The sequence below is a fragment of the Aptenodytes patagonicus genome, chromosome 17, assembly GCF_965638725.1.
Source record: "Aptenodytes patagonicus chromosome 17, bAptPat1.pri.cur, whole genome shotgun sequence".
Taxonomy (NCBI): domain Eukaryota; kingdom Metazoa; phylum Chordata; class Aves; order Sphenisciformes; family Spheniscidae; genus Aptenodytes; species Aptenodytes patagonicus.
This window is the reverse complement of record NC_134965.1, coordinates 8,240,154-8,257,250: the sequence shown is the minus strand read 5'-3', so window position 1 is coordinate 8,257,250 and position 17,097 is coordinate 8,240,154. Positions and strand designations below refer to the sequence as shown.

The window sequence follows — 17,097 nt, the reverse complement described above, 5'->3', positions numbered from 1 at the left end:
AGGTGAAAATACAGCCTGAAATGTGTTAAATGTAGTCCCAGAGACAGTATTGCTTCTACGTGATGATCACGGCACTTGCAATCCGTCTGCACACGCTGGCACATGCGCTTTTTGTTCCTTTGGGGATGTGCACCCCCGTTTCCTTTAAGCTGCTGCCATTCGCTCTGTGTCAGCACAGCTGATCCATTTTGTAATTCTCCTGTTTCTGTGTTGCAGGAGGTCCCTGAGCTGCCTAGTGCAGGCCATCTCACGAGATCCCACTCGGAAAATGCCATTTCTGTGAAGGAAATTATCACAGAGATTGAGTCAATCAACCAGGGAGCAGGAGCTGCCCAGCAGAAGGAGGCTTCAGCCAACCTCACCCAGACACCAAAGAGGAACACGGTGCACGACCTGCCAGTGGAGGCGATTTGGGTATTGGAAAGGGTTGAGCAGAGTGAAGGAGCCTGTGCTGGACACCAGGAAAAGGAGAAGGACCCTCTGCAAGCTGAGCAAGAAGCTGCCCCCTCCCTGCAGCTGTCTTCTGGTAAATCAGACCTGGAGGAAAGCAGCCCTGGAGAGGAGCAGCAAGAGCCTCGCAGCTCCATCAACCCTGAGCCCAAGTGGTGCCCCGGCTCCGTCCGGCGAGCCACCCTGGAGTTCGAGGAGCGCTTGAGACAGGAGCAAGAGCACCAGCACGCATCCCCGGTCTGCATCTTACCGACTCGCAAGAACTCCAGGAACGACTCTCCTGCTGCTGAGCTCCTGCCACGGGGGAAGAGCGAGGAGCCGCCCCTGGAGCTGGCTCTGGAGGGTGACAAGGCACGGGGTCCAGGCACTGAGGAGCTGCTGCTGCCTCCCGGGGCAGAGCTGCCTGCAGGCAGACACCTGCCTGCGCCCCTCACCTCCTCTGCACAGGAGTCCCTGCCTGCAGAGCCCAGCCCGGGGCAGGAGGGAATGGCACAAGAGTGCAGGACAGTGGTCTCATTTGATGGGACAGAGGAGCCATCGTTGCCCTCCCTCCTCCCAAAGAGAATTGAAATCATCGAATACACTCCCACAGAAAAGTCTGCAGAGCGCCCCGATGCAAGCTGTGAGCAGGGCGGGCTGGCCGCAGCCATCCCGTCTTTAGATGAAAACTTGAACCCTTCATTGTGCTCGGAGAAGGCACCGACCTGTCTCAGACCTCTGACTCTGGTAAATCTCTCGCTGCCGGAGCATGCGGTACAGAAGCAGGCCACCTTCACTGTGGGCAGCCCCAGTGAGGAAGGTGGTAGGTTATCTGTTCACCTCAGTGCTGCTTCCCCCTCTGCCCAGGTGACCTCTACGCCTTCAGCCAGCCTAGATCGCTCTTCTTACCCCTGCGTAATTCACCTGGAAGGCGTCACTGAGCAGAGCACGGGTACAGATGATGAGCCAGTCACGCCATGTGGCATTGAGGGAGACACGACTCTCCCGTTCAGGGACAGCCCCAAGCCTCTCTGCAGGGGGGGTGCTGGCATCTCGAGGCAGCTGAGCGGCAAGGACTTCACCAGCCAACGTGCTGAAAACATGGACCTTCTGGACATCTCTTTCCTGTGCTATGGCCTCCCCCACAGCTCCAGCAGCCACAGCGTGGAGGGGCGCAGCAACAGCCCCGGGCTGGTCAAGCAGCGAGCAAAGGAAATAGAGGCTCGGATCCGGCATGCGGGGCTCACCACACCCTCCCACATGAAACGCTCAGCGTCCTTAGCCAAACTGGACTGCCTGGACCTCTCCAAGGATGACTTGTCCGAGAGGGAGTTGGCCTCTTCCGATGCCAACCCGGTGCTTCTCACCTGCGTTGCCCTCGGTCGAGGTTTTCGCGGGGGGAGGTTGGAGAGGGGCTCGGAAAGCATGTGCGGAAAGCATCTCCTTTCTTCCCCAGAGCCCGCTAAGCATTTTGTGGAACAGCTCAGAACAGCCGAGTGCATTGCCCAGAGCAAGCCAGTGGAGAGGCCGCTAGCTCAGTACGCCAAAGAGTGCGGCTCCAGCCAGCAGAGTTTGTTTTCCAGCACGGATCCAACGTGGACTACCTCCGAGGAGGATCCTCCGCTGCTCCAGGTGCAGGTCCTGGACTCCTTGTCTCCGGCTCGAGGTCTGGCTGTTGCACCCCGGCAGCAGCACGGGAGAACTCATCCTCTGAGGAGGCTCAAAAAGACCAGTGATAAAAAGCGGACAACCAATCCCCTCTACAATACTATGTGATCCTGAGCCCTCGGCTGTGATTTCTTACTGACAACCCGTGGTGTTGCGTTCACGCAAGGGGCAGGTGTAATATAAGGAACATGCACTTTATTGGTTAATTTTATATATATTGTCATTTTACTGTTCCTGGCGCATGTAGGTGTGGGTTGGTTCTTCTGTGTGTGACTCTGACTGCAGGACTGTTTGGGTTTTTTTAAGTTTTTTAACTCTGATAACCTCAAATGTTCTTTTTTTGTTAGTTTGTTTTAAAAGAACACCTTTATCATGCGAAAATTTATGTTGGCTTGCTTCGGCAAGGTGGAGTTTTGCTTAGAACCAGGTCCTAGTTCCTAACTTGAATTTTCCCCATGCCTCAACATGGTGCTGGGTGGTTGTTGGGGTGAGAGCCCCCCGTAAATGTGAAGGCTGTGCCAAGGTCCCTTTGTTTGGCCTTTCTTTTATTTCTGCAAACTGGAACTCCACGATACTGGCAGATCACTCACAAAGCTGCTTCAGGACAAACCCCCTGGGCTCGGTTCGGCTGGTGCATCCCCAAAAGGAGCACGCAGGGGTAAATCCTCCCAACGGGTGGGCTCTGAAAACCCCGGGCAGCCTGGCACTGAGATCAGCGCTCACCTCCTGGTGTGGGTCGTGCAGAGCCCTCCATTTTGTGGTGAGGTGGAGCAGAGCTCCTCCACGAGTTGCCAAGCTCACCTCTCCTCGGCTGCCCCAGACCAGCGGGCGAGAGGAGGAGAGCCCCCCAAGCCAGAGTGTTCTTTTAAAACAAACGCCTCGTTAGGGTTTTAACCCTCCCATTACTTGAATACTGCTGTGGGCCTTCCAAGTTCATGGCCATATCATCTGTCCTCTGCCCTCCTGCTGCCTCCCCTCCGCCCAAAAGCTGTTCTTGTCTCGTGCTGCCTGAGTTTTCCTCTCCCCTCTGCCATGCTCACAGGCATTTCTGGTCGCTCCTAAACCTAGAGGCTGTTATAATTGTTTCACGACATACTGCCCCTACTGAATGCAAAGCTTTGTCCTCTCTGCTGTCACTCCTAACACTCAACCCGGAGGGAAGATCTTTTCTGGAAGTTTTTTCTTTTTTTTTTTTTTTTTGCCTAAATTGTATATATGGTATTTATACAGAATTTTTTTTTTTGTCATTTCTATGTTGGTTTGTGATTTTTTTTTTTTTAAAAAGGGCAAGACCGCATTCTGTAAACTGGAAAACAAAACCACCTTAATCAAACTCAGTGCTGTTCATTGTAATCTGCACAGAAATGGGTGTGGATTTGACATTGTAAGCTGTCTTCCCTTTCCAAAAGTGAGCCTCGATGCCAGGCTTTGCCAAATGTGTCCCTTCTCCTCCAGTCCTGCGTGAATCCCTGTTACCCCCCTGCGGGAGGGAGACTGCATATCTGCCCGTCTCCCTCTTGAAGCTGGGTTTCAGAAGTGCCAGTCGGACGTGGAAAGCCGTCGGCTGCTCCGAGCCATTCTGCAGGTTCTTGCTTCCCCGAGAACCTGCGTTTGAAGGGTCTGCTCCAAATTTCAGCAAATTAATTTTACGGTTCCCGAGCAGTTTGGCTAAATCAAAGCTCCTCATTTCCAGCCGTGCATATCAGCAAATTGTATGTGTACTGTAGGAGCAAAGAGAAAGGCATTTGGCGGTTGCAGGAGAGCTCTGGGTCCTGTCTGCAGTCCCGTGGCAGGTCTGTGGCAGAAGAGCGTTGTCTGAGCTGGTGCTTGGCTCTGGCCCAGACCTGCCCTCCGGGGAGGAGCGAAGCAGAGAGAAGATGCAGAATGGCTCCAGCTGCTGAAAGCCCAGCATGGAGAGGATGCGGTGTGGGAGGAGCAGCAGACAAGTCCATGCCTAGAAAGCAGCACTGATGCTGCAGAGCCTTGCGGGCTCTGATGGGACAAAGCTCATCTTGAACCGGAGAGGAGCGCATGGCACCGGAGCGCTGTGGAGTATTGGGAAGCAGCATGTGCCTGCCCTGGGGAAGGGGTGTCTGTAACCCCCCAGCTTACCTGCAGCCAGCAGCAGAGGATAGCCTAGCAGTTTGCAAGGTAATCCCACCCTGCTGCCCTCCTGTAGCTCCCAGGGGTCCTCCCGCACTGCCTTGCAGACCCTGCATGCCTGCAGCCCAGGCATGGGGCCGTGAGCATGTCTGTCCTTCTCCGGCAGCAACACGCACTTCATCCCTCCCCTTCCAAGGAGCTTGAGGTCTGCTGGGGGGGGTTTGTCACCTGTACTAGCCACAGGCTGGAGCGCAGCCCGAAGTAGCCCAGCAGGGCCCTGTCTTGGGTCAAATAACACATCATCCCAGGCCATTTCAGTCACTAGAAGTCACCCAAGTCCCTGGCCCAGGTGGCCAGATACTTCTTTGGGACGCTGAAAGACATTTGGCTTCTCCTAGCCAGCTCCAGCTGGCTTCAGAGCTAGGCAGGCAGTGTGGAAAGGCCAAGTGGCTCGTGTCATCTTGTGAAGGACAATCTCAGTCCTTGCCTCCCCCACCGTTCCTGATTCCAAGGACAAAGGACATGTCTGCCTGCCCCTCCACGGGCAGAAGGGACAGGGTGCCGCCAAGCCTGCCCTGTGTTGGAGGGAGCATGCTTGTCTGGCAGCGTGTCCTGGTGACAAGGATCTGCTCGGGAGGGGAAAGCCCTGTATATAATTTGTTCCCTTGAGAAGGGAGGAGGAGGAAGGGGATTGGGTTTCTTTGCCCAGCTTGATCTCAGGAGAAGTGCCCTATAGGAAGGCTCTTCCACGCAGACCCGAAATGCTGCTTCCTTCCAATACTCTGCTGCTGTCCGGGTGCTTCAGCTGGGGAGAGCAGCGAAAGGGCAAAGGCCCTTGCAGAGAGGTGCTTTGCTGTCCCCTTGTCCTCGGCTCTGGCCCAGCACAACTGTGGTTTTTCTCTGGGAAGCCTGTGGACAGGCGCAGGGAGTTGGGGAAGGTGGTTCTCTTGCAGAGTTATGAAGGCCTTGGAGGTCTGGAGGCTCTGACCTGGACGGCAGAAGGGAACGGGCTGGAGGGGCATGTGGCATGCAGCTCTCCGATGGCCCTGGGTCCTCCTTGGCCAGTGTCTGGGCAATGAAGCCACTAAGCCCCTGGCGTCACAGGTCTCTCTGCCTGGGGATGGTTGTCCCTTCTCCATGCTGGTGGCTCATGGGTGGGTGGTGGCTCGCTCCTGGTCCCTGTGGCTGCCCCACGAGAGCTTCTTCTGACCCTCCAAGCACCGCAGGGAGCAGCACCTTCCCCGGGTGGGAGGGAGCAGCACCTCCAGAGCGCTTGGCAGCTGACAAGCTTTGCTGATAGAGGGGGTTTAGGACAAACGTGTTGTTTTAAGGGCATTTTTGTACAAAGCAACTGTTCTTTTGGTCTCTTGCAAAGCCCTCTCGGAGGATGCTTTATTGTTTACATTGACTCCTGTACAATATCTCAGCCATCGCCTCCCCCCTTGCCCGCCCGATCTCCGGCTGTACTGTAACGTGTGAGCCTTGCACAAACGGATAGTGTGTGCGTGAAACTGGTTTTTACACTGCGTTCTGTTGCACTCGATGGTGTGTGTGCGTGTGTGCGTGTGTCCGGTCTGCTTGAGAAGTTGTGACATGTACAAATCTCTCCCCTTTCGGCCCTTTCCTGGGGGCATGGTCCCAGCGGGTGGCAGGGGGGTCGGGAGGTGACGTCGCTTCTGGCTCACTTAGATGTTAAATGGGGCAGGGATTAGCTCCGTGTCCCTCTGCCAGCAAAGGCCTGGTGGAAGGTATCCCACCCCAGCTCCAGCTGCTCCAGGGACCTCCTGGAAGGAGCAAGGTGCTGGGAATCAGTATGGGCACCGGGGCACTGCACCTGCCCGAGGGCTCAGAGAGCCCCTCAGCTTTCCCAGCCCGGCGGCAGGAGGAAGCCATACTCGCCGCAGGTCCCCTGCTCCTGTCGCGGTGCGTCCTGCCTTAATCTGGTCCTAGCTCCACGCAAATCCCCATGCTTCTCCCTAAGGGAGGGACACCCACCCCCCCGAGCCCTTGCTGGCGTGGGGCAGAGGTGGGCGCTGGCCTGGCGCAGGAGGGGTCCGGGCTGGGCAGAGGGCTCTCGGTCACCCTCCGGCAGTGCTGCCAGAGGTGCTAACTGCCCGCCCATGCTGCAGACATCTCTGTTGGCACAAAAGCAGGTGCCAGTGCCTTTTATTTTCCTGTATGGAGATGTGACGTCCGTGCGCTGGTTTGTAGGGATTGCCCTGGGGCCGGGCAGGCTGGCCGCACCGCGTGCTGGAGCATGAACCCTTGGGGACAGCTGGTGGTAGAGTTGCAAACCAGGGAGGGGAACACTTCTGTCTGCCCCTTCTGGATCTTCCTTGGTGGCTGGGATCGTCCCCTTTCCCCTAGAGACTTTATGACCGATGTGCTCAGCTGTTTTTAAATGTGAACTTGTGCACTGATGTGCAGATTCAATGTTCTTGTTACCGAATGAATAAAGTTTTATTTTGAAGATGATATGGGCGTGCTGCCTCCTGTTTGGGATCGGGACTGGCGGCAATGAGTGATCTGCGCTGCTGTCGGAGCACGGGGCGGCAGCAGGCGTCTGGGGAGCCAGAGCGGGGTTGTTCACTTGCATCCCCTGCCAGACGCGTAGATGGACCCATCCTGTCACAAGTGACCTCCTGTGCAGGGGCCGAGGAGCTGTGCGCCCAAGCAGATGCTCTCCCAGCTCCTGCTGCGGTTGCAGGGAACGTGCCAGAGGTTGTGTATTTAAAACTGTTGGGATGCTGCGGGTGCCCTTGCTGCACTGCTGTAGGCAGAGGAGCTGTGGGGAGGGTCCTGGGCTTTAAGCTCCAAGGGGGATGCGAGGTTTTAGCAGGGACCCTGGACCGGACCCACTGTGGCTGGCCAAGGAGCTGAGCCGAATCCAAGCACCGAATAACTGCAGCACAAGTGAATCTCTGCATTGGGAAACAGCCCGTTTCAGGTGAGTTGGTTTTGCTCCGTCGTGTCCCCTGTCGTGGCAAGAAAGCGTGGCGCAAAGGTCTCTGCGGGCTCCCTCTGGCCTTGCTGTGAGCGAGGGGGTACGGAGAGAGCCAAATCCCTCGGAGCTCAGCCTCACCGTCCCTGCATGAAGCTTCCCACTGGGCCAGGGCTGAGTGGGCACCAGGGTGTGGGGCCAGGGGTGCGGGGCCGTTGCTGCAGGGCATGGCTGGCAGTGTCCCTGGGGTGTCCCATCCCTTCCCCCTCCTGCACAGCACCAGCTGGGGAAAGGCTTCCCAGGGCCTTTTCTCCACTTGCTGGGGATGTGGCTTGGAGTTGGGGACATAGGACACGGGGCTAGCTCCATCCCCAAGCTCCAAGGGCAGAGTGAGCCAGGGCCATGGCGGGATGGGGCAGGCAGGGGGTGCCTCTGCAGCCCCCTCCCTCCCTGCCACCCCTTTGGCCAGGCAAACAAGGATGTCACCTTTTCCCTGCCTTTTTGCCAGCTGCCCCCTCCTGCCCAGCTCAGCCAATGCTCATCCGGCTCCGCTCAGTGCCCTTGTAGGGTCCAGGGCTTTGCTGCCTTTCCAGGAACCACGGCTCCCCTCCCACAGGTCCCCGAGCCCTACAATCCCTTAATCCCCTTGGGCCAGGGCATCCCTGCGGGGCTGGGCTCTGCTAAATCCCAGATCTGGCTTCTGAATGTGCCTGTAACCATCCCGCTACGCAGGTCCAGGGCTGGCGTGGGCTCACTCCCGTGGGCTTGCAGCCCCCTCGCTCCCGGGGGGAGGTGGCAGCGAGCCCATGGGGTGCTGTGGGTGTCGGGAACCCTGGGGCCAGCCCATGGTCATGCTCTCTGTGGGGCTGGACCGGCCCCAGGGTGCGGGGGGACCCATCACAGGGGCGCAGCCCTGCGGGATGCCCAGAAGCCCCGTGTCCCACTTGAGCCCTGGGCAGAGGTGACCCTGGGGGTGATGGCAGCCGGGGGGGTGTCGGGGGCTGACCCTCCTCTTGGTTCCCCCCAACGCTTTGGGAAGACGCTGCCTGGCAGGAGGGGACAGAGGGGCTTCTCCTGCCCCCCAGCCCTCCCGCAGCCCTGGGCCGAGGGGCTCCCATGCACCGTGCCGGGGGGCTGCGGGCACCCTTGGGCCCCCCCCGTTTTTGGGGCGCGAGCGAGGGCTGGCTCTGCCAGGGCTGACCCCATCCCTGCGGGCAGAGCCGGGGGGGGGGGGGGGGCAGGGGGCCGGGCAGGGTGCGGGGGCAGGCGGGGCCGGGCCGGGCCGGGGCCCCCCCCCCCCTCCCTTCCCGGTGCCCGCCGCGGGGGGGCTGTGCCGGCCCCGGCGCCCGGCTCGGCTCAGCTGTTCTCTGCGGCAGCGGCACTGCGCGGTGCCGAGCCCAGCCGCGCCGGGCGGAGCGGAGCGGAGCGGGGCCGAGCCGGGCCGGGCCGTGGGGAGCGGAGCGGGGCCGGGCCGGGCCGGGCCGGGCCGAGCCGGGCGGAGCCGAGCGGGGAGCAGCGCCGGGCGCGCCCGCAGCGCGCAGAAGCCGCGGAGCGCAGGTGGGAGCCGGGGCGCGGGCGGGCCGGGGCCGGCGGCGGGCGGCGGGAGGGAGGGAGGGAGGGAGGGGGCGGCGGGGCGCTGGGCTGCGGCCCCCCGGGCCCCCCGGCCCCTCGCCCGCCCGCCGCCCGGCAGGAGATGGCTATATTTGGAAAGTGACCTCTGGTCGTTCCTGAGCAGCCGCTGCGGATTCAATTGTGGCAACGTAATGGCACGGCGGGGGAACGGGGAGCGGGGCTGTCCTGCCTGTATCGTGCCTTGCACCTTGCCCGCACCCTGCCTGTATCACGCCCGTACCCCGCCTGCACCCCGCCTGACCCCGCCTGCACGCTGCTAGCACCCTGCCTGCGCCCCGCCTGCTCCCTGCTAGCACCCCATCCAACCCCACCTGTGCCCTGCCTGTATCATGCCTGCACCCCGCGTGCACCCCGCTAACACCCTGCCTGCACCCCGTCCAGCTGTCGTGCCTGCAGCCCACCAGCACCCTGCCTGCAGACCGCTAGTACCCTGCTTGCACCCTGTCTGTACCCCGCCTGCACCCCATTCAGCCCTGCTAGCATCTAACCTGAACTCTGCCTGCACCCCATTCAGCCCTGCCTGTACCCTGCCCAACCCAGCCTGCACCCTACACGCTGCCTGCACCCTGCTCAACTCTGCCTGCACCACATCTGCACCTCACCTGCACCTTTCCTGCACCCCACACCCTGCCTGTACCCTGCCTGTACCCTGCATGCACTTGGCGCAGCCGGCCAGGCCATCACCCCCTCCCCTGCATGCCTACACCCTAAGCTCTGCTCCCACTGGCAATGGATGAGGTGCTGCAAAATACCCGGAGGGCATCCCCGTGGAGTCCACTCACTCCTCCCCAGGGCTGGGGACTGTGCTCGGGACCGTGGGGGTGACACCAGCAGTGTCAGCATCCAGCCCCCCTCGGTAGCAGGGCTCCGGGCCCCCTCAGCACCTGGCTCTGACCCGTACCCGCTCTGCCAGGTCAGGGGCGATGCTGAAGGGCCATGGGGACCCCTGGGGACACCCAGGGACCAGGCAGATGTGGCTTGGCTTGGTGCTGCACATGCCCTGGCCAAAAGCCACCAGCCGGGAATTGGAGGAGCAGATTCGCTCCTAACTCTGCCCGCACCAGCCCCTCCAGGCTGTGGTTTGGTGGCTGGATATGGCCCCTGGCAATGGCTGAGGCCCCAAAAGAGCACAGGGGAGTCCCCGGGGTGGTTAGTGGCTCATGGGTGCTGCAGAGCCCCAGCTCCAGGGGTTTTGGAGTCCTGAGGGGCTCACTGCCCCCAGGCAGGTCCCAGGAGCAAGGCAGGCTTGGGACGGAGATGGGTGATTGCAGGCAGCGTGCCTGGCTGTGGCCGAGGGCTGGAGACCCTGCCGGGGCTGTGCTGAGCATGGGGGTCTCCTCCGCACCCCAGTGTGCCCATGGGGCTGCGTGGCTGTGCTGGGTCCAGCCCTCACCCGGGGTCAGTGCCAGGGTTGGGGGTGCAGAGTGGGTGGCACATGCGGAGCCCCGGAGCAGGGGCGCATGGGGGGAGGTGTGGGGTGGGCAACACTGGAGGCACAGCCTCCCTCCTGGGTGCTGGGTTGAGCCAGGCGACCTCGGGCCACCGATGGAGGATGGGACACAAGGGGACAATCTGTGACCTGGTGCATGGCACCTCCGTGTCCGCCCCAAAGTCCCCTCAGCCCCACTTCTCTACTGCAGCTGCTCATGTGCCAACCCCAGTGCCAGCCGTGGGGCATGGCACAGCCATGGGGCACAGCACAGCCACAGGGCATGGCACAGCTGCACATCATGGCATAGCCATGTCCCTACCCAGCCGTCAAGTGGCTCTGGCCACAGGATGCCTGTCCCCAGCGCTTGCAGCACCCACACCCCCCTGCACCAGGGCTGCCCCCGGTCCCTGCTGCGGGGTCGGGGCCACGTCGTGCACCATCCTGCACCCTCATCCCCCACCATCTCCGTGTCCCCAGGCTTCCCCTGTGCCCAGGGTAGGGGGGGGGTCTTTCGGAGTGCAAGGCCTGAGGGGGCTGAAACCCCTCCGTGCTGTGCCGGGGTGGGTCGTGGCCTGACCCTGCGCCCCCCAGCCATGAGCCGCCGCGTGGTGCGCCAGAGCAAGTTCCGGCACGTCTTCGGGCAGCCAGTGAAGGCCGACCAGATGTACGAGGACATCCGCGTCTCCAAGGTGACGTGGGACAGCTCCTTCTGTGCCGTCAACCCCAAGTTTGTGGCCATCATTGTGGAGTCCGGCGGCGGGGGGGCCTTCATTGTCCTGCCTCTTGCCAAGGTGAGCGGGGAGGCTGGTGCCAGGGTCTTGCCCCCCCGGGATGTATGGGGGGGACATGCTGATGGGCTCTGCTTTTGGGGGGCTGCTGTGGCCCCAGAGCCCCCCAGCTTTGCCTCGACATCCCTGTCCTCGTGTGGGGGCTTGGGGCAGAGGCTACCTGGGGTGGTCATTGGCACTTGCGAAGGGTGATGTCCCGGGGGTGACCGAGGTGATGCAGGAAACCCCTGGCTGCTTTCTCACCAGCCCAAATTCCCCAGGGGCACGCGATGCCCAGGGAGCAGCCCAGTGGGATGGGGGTCTGCCCTGCCCACCCCAGCAGGTGTGTCCTTCTTGCCATCAGAGGGGACACAAAGCAACCTCTCCCGGGGCACATTGTTCCCCTCTGCATCTCTGCGGGGCCTCATGCTATAAGCGAGCCCCATTCCCACTGTGTGCCTCAGTTTCCCCCTTTGAGGCAGGTGCAAAGCTCTGGCCACCGCCAGGGCCCTGTGCGTGTCCCTGCTTGTGCCACAACCGCATGTAGTGGCCGGGCTGGGGCTTGGGGGGCACCTGGCAAGGCCCCCCCGGCTGCTGGGGACTCATCCCAGCACCTCGGCATTGCAGACGGGACGGGTGGACAAGAACCACCCGCTGGTGACGGGGCACACGGCGCCTGTGCTGGACATCGACTGGTGTCCCCACAACGACAACGTCATCGCCAGCGCCTCCGAGGACACCACCGTCATGGTGAGGGGCCGGACCCCGGGCAGGAGGGGGGCGGCGGGCACTGGGGAAGCGGCGCGGAGCATCCCCCCGCCTTTGCCGCCTGTGAAGTGTCACTGGCCTATTTTTAGCCGCGGTGCCATGCGTTCGCGCTGGCGGTGGCTGCTCTCTCCATGATGCAGCAGTTTGTGCTAAATATACCCGCCCCAGCGACTCAGCACCCAGGAATAGCTGGGGGGGGGCTGGGGGCTGTGCCCTGGCTGTGCCCCCCTCCCTGTGCCCACCAGCACCCCGAGTGCTGGGGATGCACCCCAGGATGCAGGCACTGCTGCTGTCCCTTCGCCACCCTCCCCGCAGCCTGAGCCAGGATTAACGATGAGGTTAATTGGCTCCGAGGCCCTCAGCCGCTTAGCACTCGCTCGCGGGGTGATCCCTGCTACCCCACACCCTGCTCTCTGTTCCCCCCCAGGTGTGGCAGGTCCCCGACTACGTCCCCGTGCGCAATGTCACAGAGCCGGTGGTGACGCTGGAGGGACACTCCAAGCGGGTGGGCATCATCTCATGGCACCCCACCGCCCGCAACGTCCTGCTCAGCGCAGGTAAGGGGAGCCCCGGGTCACCCTCCTACAGGGTCGGGTGGGATCCGTGGGGTGGTGGCATCCACCCTGTCGGTCCTCTGCAGGCTGTGACAACCTGGTGATCCTCTGGAACGTGGGCACGGGGGAGATGCTGCTGGTGCTGGAGGACATGCACACTGACCTCATCTACAACGTGGGCTGGAACCGCAACGGCAGCCTCCTCGTCACCACCTGCAAGGACAAGAAGGTCCGAGTCATTGACCCCCGCAAGCAGCAGGTTGTGGCGGTGAGTGCTCGCGCCGTGTTCTCCCGCCATCCCGCCGCGGGGTCCCCCCTCCCCGTGCCTGCCTGACCCTACTAACCGCCTGCACCCGCGCGTCTCTGTCTTTGGTTTTAACCCGCTAACGGCTGGCGCAGGAGAAAGCCAAACCGCATGACGGCGCTCGCCCCATCCGCGCCATCTTCATGGCCGATGGCAAGATCTTCACCACCGGCTTCAGCAAGATGAGCGAGCGGCAGCTGGGCCTCTGGGACCTGGTACGAGACGACGGCTCCCGCCCAGCCAGCGCCGCCCCGGGGACCCCGCAGAGCCGGGGATGCGCCGGGTGCCAGGGATGCTCTCCCGCAGCGTGTGCACCCCAGGAGCCTCATGCACTCCCCAGGAGCAGGACTCAGTGACTGTTTTGGGGGACAGATCCGGACCCCCCCATTTTCCCCCCTTCCCATGCCCTGTGCTGACTCTCTCCCCCTCCCCCCAGGAGAGGTTTGCCCCCCACGAAGGGCTGAGGCCCGTGCGGGCCATCTTCACACGGGAAGGACACATCTTTACCACGGGCTTTACCAGAATGAGCCAGCGGGAGCTGGGCTTGTGGGACCCGGTAACGAGGCCGCATGGAGTGCTGCCCCGGGAACTTGGCCCCCCCTCCCACCCTGCATGGGGTGCCTGCTGCATCCCCCCCCCAAAAAAGATGCCAAGTTCCCAAGTGTGCCGTGCTGTGCTGGGCATGGGGAGGGGGCTGGGGGGGGGCAGGGAGTGCTGGCGGGGGGGGGGGGGGGGGCAAGCCAGGTTGGGGTGTACCCAATTGTTCAAGTAAGCAGGAGTGGGGCAGGGGGTGTTGGGGACGGGCATGCCAAGCTGCCTGCCCGGGGGGTTGTGTACGCTGGGGGGGGGGGAATGAGCCCCGTCCCCACAGTGTGCTGTGGCTAATGCGTGTGACTAACCGGGATGGGGGTTTCGGGGCTGCCGCTCACCCCCCCCCCACCGCTCCGGCCCCGCAGAAAAACTTTGAGGAGCCCATCGCCCTGCAGGAGATGGACACGAGCAATGGGGTCCTGCTGCCCTTCTACGACCCCGACTCCAGCATTGTCTACCTCTGTGGGAAGGTAAGGCCTCCGGGGCACACCTACCCCCCCCCCCCCCCCCCCCCCCATGTCACCCCGTCCCTGGGGCTGCCGGGGCCGGCTGACACCCATCCCCACACCTGCAGGGGGACAGCAGCATCCGGTACTTCGAGATCACGAACGAGGCGCCCTACGTGCACTACCTGAACACCTACAGCAGCAAGGAGCCGCAGCGGGGCATGGGCTTCATGCCCAAGCGCGGGCTGGACGTCAGCAAGTGCGAAATTGCCAGGTGAGAGCTGCAGGGGGGACTGGGGGGAGGCGGAGGGGTCGGGTGGGGTGGCCGGATCCTGACCACCTCTGCCCCACGCAGGTTCTTCAAGCTGCATGAGCGCAAGTGCGAGCCCATCGTCATGACGGTGCCGCGCAAGGTGAGCCCACGGTGGTCCCAGGAGAGATGGGGGGGCGGGGTGTGCTGGGGAGGGACACCCCAATCTCATGGCCGTCTCCCTCGCCCCCACAGTCAGACCTCTTCCAGGACGACCTGTACCCTGACACGCCAGGCCTCGAGCCGGCCCTGGAGGCAGACGAGTGGCTGTCGGGGAAGGACGCGGAGCCCATCCTCATCTCACTGCGGGACGGCTACGTCCCCGTCAAGAACCGGGAGCTGAAGGTGGTCAAGAAGAACATCCTGGACAACAAGCCCCCCCCGGGCCCCCGCCGCAGCCACTCCACCTGTGACCCCAACTTCACCGTGAGTGTTCTGGGGATGGGGATGTTGTGGCGGGGCTGTCCCCCTGCCTGGGGGGGGGCTGGGGGGGGGGGGCCGGAGGCGGCTCCCCGATGACCCCACGTATCCCCCCCACGCAGCGGCCAGCCTTGGAGGAGGTGCTGGAGGAGATCCGTGCCCTGAAGCAGACGGTCCAAGCGCAGGAGAAGCGCATCTCTGACCTGGAGAACAAACTCTGCCAGTTCACCAATGGCACGGACTAGCGTGGCGGCCACGGCCACGGGCAGGGCGAGGACTGCCTCAGCCCCCCTGGGGATTAAAGCCGAGTCTCCGCAGAGGGCAGGAGCCCAGAGCCGTGTTCTTTCCCCAGGAGCCAAGGCTGCAGGGAGGGGGTCGGACCCTGACACCCCCCACCACCACCACTGGCATCAGTCAGATCCTGCTCCTGGGGTGGCCCAGCACATCAGCACCCCGCAGCAGTGCCCGGGGGGGGGAGGTCCCGCTTCGGTGCCTGCAGGCTGGGGCTGCTGAACATCCCTCCTCAGGGACCTCCAAGCTGGGTGCCAGCATCCTCCCAGGACAGGGGGCTGCCGGGCGGATGCGCTTGGATACGGTGCTACACCCCTCCAGTCTCCCCCCCCTCACCTCCCTCTGCCCCGTCGCCCCCCCCCTTGGTGGGTGCTCCCAACCAGCTCTTTGCTCCTGGGTCCCCTTTTAATAAAGGGCTCGGCTGCCCGTGGCCACATGGCAGGTACTGGGGACATGGGACCACCACACTGGAGGGTCCTGCCTGCACCCTGCTGCCCGCACAGCCCCGGCGCAGGCAGAGAGAGACAAACATTAAAGAGCATTTATTGGTGTTGGCCGCGGTTGGAGCTGCTCGGGCTCCCCCGGCCCTGGCCCAGATGTCGCTTGTGGGGTGCGTGGCGGTGGGGGGGTGTCACCAGCTACGAAAAGTCCCAGGGGAGCGAGCCCAGTCCCCCCACGGCCCACAGCCCCTGTGTGCAAAGGAGGAGCAGCCCGGGGTGGGGGGGGCCGGGGGTTAGCACCATTTAACGTAAGGTTTCTCTCGGGGTCAGTGCCCAGGATGAGGGGGTGCAGCGCTGCCAAGGAGGGGGGATATCCGAGCGGGACAGGGGAGGTGCGAGCAGGGGTTAAGGGGGTGACACTGGGTGGCCTTTCGCACCCCCCCCCACACCAGGGTGGGGGGGTGGCTGTGCAGCCCTGTGCTGGCTGTGGGGTGCAATGGGGCTGACCCCCCTCCCCCCCCCCCCATTGGCAGGCAGAGCAGCTCCTGGGTAAGTGCACTTGGTAGCGCCTGGGCAGGGGGTCCGAGGGGGCTGGGCAGAGCCCCCCCAGCTCTGGGGGCACCCCGGGACCCCACGTGGCTGGCAGCCCCCCCATCTGGGGCAGGATGTGCCCCCCACCGCCCTCCCGGGGTGAGGGGCTGAGCAGCACCCCATAGGGCGGTTGGGGGGGGCTAGGGCTGTCCCAGGGGTGGGGTACAGTTTGTGAGGTTGCCCCCCCGGTCCCTGCCACCCCAGCTGCAGGGCTGTCACCCACCCCCACCCTGTCCTACTGGGGGGTGACACCCCCCCCCCCCCCCGCACCCCAGTACTGCCCCTGCTATGGGGATGATCTCCCCCACCCCAGGGCCAAATCCTGCACCCCCGTCCCCATTTGCCCTTTGCAGGGCTTGGGCTGGCTCCCCCCTACCCCGCTCCCCCTCCGTGCACCCATACACGGCTCTGGCCACGTCCCCGTTGGGGTGGGGGGCTCAGCGGGGGCGTAGGGTCACTTCTCCGTCAGCGAGAGCTGCAGGATCCGCTGCAGCTCCTCTTCCTCCTGGCGTGTCCGGCGCTCGGCTTCCTCCTGCTCCCGCGCTGACAGCGCCATGGCCAGCCGCAGCTGCTCCGCATAGCTGGGGAACAGGGCGCTGGGCCCCCCCCCGCCCCCCCCCGGGGCCGGGGTGACGGGGGGTCGGGGGGCCACCGTGTGCTGGGGAGTCCTGGGGGGTGGCAGGGTCTCAGTGGGGGTCCCCGTGGGGCCGGCACCCGCTCCCGCTCCCCCCGGGGGGGTGGCCGGACCTTACCAACCTGTCTCCCCGGCGGCCCTCATGCGACATGGGGTGGGTGCCCGGCTTGCTGTTGGTCAGCGCTTCCCAAAATGGTCACCTGCGGCCAGTGGCAGAGGGGTGCTCGGAGGTTGGCACCTCCCCCCCCCCCGAACCCCAAAACACAGCCCCCCGGCATGAGCTCTGACCCACCACCGTGGGATGCAGGGATGGGGCAAGGTGGGGTGAGCATCCCAGGGCAGCATCAGGAGAGGGTGGGCAGCCGGGTCCCCCAGCCAGGGGGGGGCAGGAGGAGGCGGGGGGGTGGCAGTGCCCACCTGGTCGTACTCGCTGCCCGCTTCCAGCAGGCTCTGCTGGATGGCGAACTGCAGCAGGTCATCCTCATCTTCCCGCAGGGCGTCCTGATGGGTGCCCACCACGCTGTACCCCCGCGGCACCTCGAACAGCGCCGGGTCCATCTCACACGCCCGGCACGAGGCTGTGGCGAGACAGGCGTTGGCATGGCTGGGCACCCCGCTGTGTCCTGCCCCCCGTCTCCCCCCCCCCCCCCCGCCAGCCGGTGTCCCCCCCCACCCCGCATACTCAGGGAGCTGGAGCTGCTGACGCTGGAGGAGTCGCTGCTGGGTGAGGGTGCCTCGCTGCTGGGGCTGTGCCGCAGGGAGCTGACAGGCTCGTC

At 63.6% G+C, this 17,097-nt stretch overlaps 3 protein-coding genes across 5 annotated transcripts in view; 2 read left to right on the top strand and 1 right to left on the bottom strand.

Moving 5' to 3' along the window:
* The window catches only part of SSH2 (slingshot protein phosphatase 2), a 104,951-nt gene extending 98,276 nt beyond the window's left edge, over positions 1 to 6,675 (top strand). For both annotated transcript variants that reach the window (XM_076354880.1, XM_076354879.1), the window contains one exon: positions 217 to 6,675. In XM_076354880.1, coding sequence (XP_076210995.1) covers positions 217 to 2,205 — 1,989 coding nt within the window. In that variant the 3' untranslated portion in view covers positions 2,206 to 6,675. The remainder of the gene's footprint in view (positions 1 to 216) is intronic.
* A 1,835-nt stretch (positions 6,676 to 8,510) lies between these two features.
* CORO6 (coronin 6) lies at positions 8,511 to 15,213 on the top strand. 2 transcript variants are annotated; one of them, XM_076354384.1, is made up of 12 exons: positions 8,638 to 8,698; positions 10,797 to 10,996; positions 11,600 to 11,722; positions 12,168 to 12,297; positions 12,381 to 12,562; positions 12,694 to 12,813; positions 13,035 to 13,154; positions 13,555 to 13,659; positions 13,764 to 13,909; positions 13,991 to 14,048; positions 14,141 to 14,371; positions 14,488 to 15,213. In XM_076354384.1, the coding sequence occupies exons 2-12, from the start codon at positions 10,799 to 10,801 to the stop codon at positions 14,608 to 14,610; spliced, it is 1,536 nt and encodes a 511-aa protein (XP_076210499.1). In that variant the 5' UTR covers positions 8,638 to 8,698; positions 10,797 to 10,798; the 3' UTR covers positions 14,611 to 15,213. The 2 variants fall into 2 exon arrangements, with proteins under 2 accessions (XP_076210498.1, XP_076210499.1); XM_076354383.1 differs by lacking the exon at positions 12,694 to 12,813 and having other exon boundaries at positions 8,511 to 8,698.
* Positions 15,214 to 16,517: 1,304 nt separating this feature from the next.
* On the bottom strand, positions 16,518 to 17,097 carry ANKRD13B (ankyrin repeat domain 13B; the record flags this gene model as incomplete). The annotated part of the gene is given in 3 exon segments (XM_076354918.1): positions 16,518 to 16,521; positions 16,614 to 16,899; positions 17,004 to 17,097. Coding segments are annotated over 3 exon segments (384 nt in total), but the record flags the coding sequence as incomplete, so codon positions are not given.

Coding starts and splice junctions, on each gene's coding strand:
- CORO6 (XM_076354384.1), top strand. CDS start 10,799: ATGAGCCGCCGCGTGGTGCGCCAGAGCAAGTTCCGGCACGTCTTCGGG. Junction 10,997..11,599: donor TTGTCCTGCCTCTTGCCAAG/GTGAGCGGGGAG, acceptor TCGGCATTGCAG/ACGGGACGGGTGGACAAGAA. Junction 11,723..12,167: donor CCGAGGACACCACCGTCATG/GTGAGGGGCCGG, acceptor GTTCCCCCCCAG/GTGTGGCAGGTCCCCGACTA.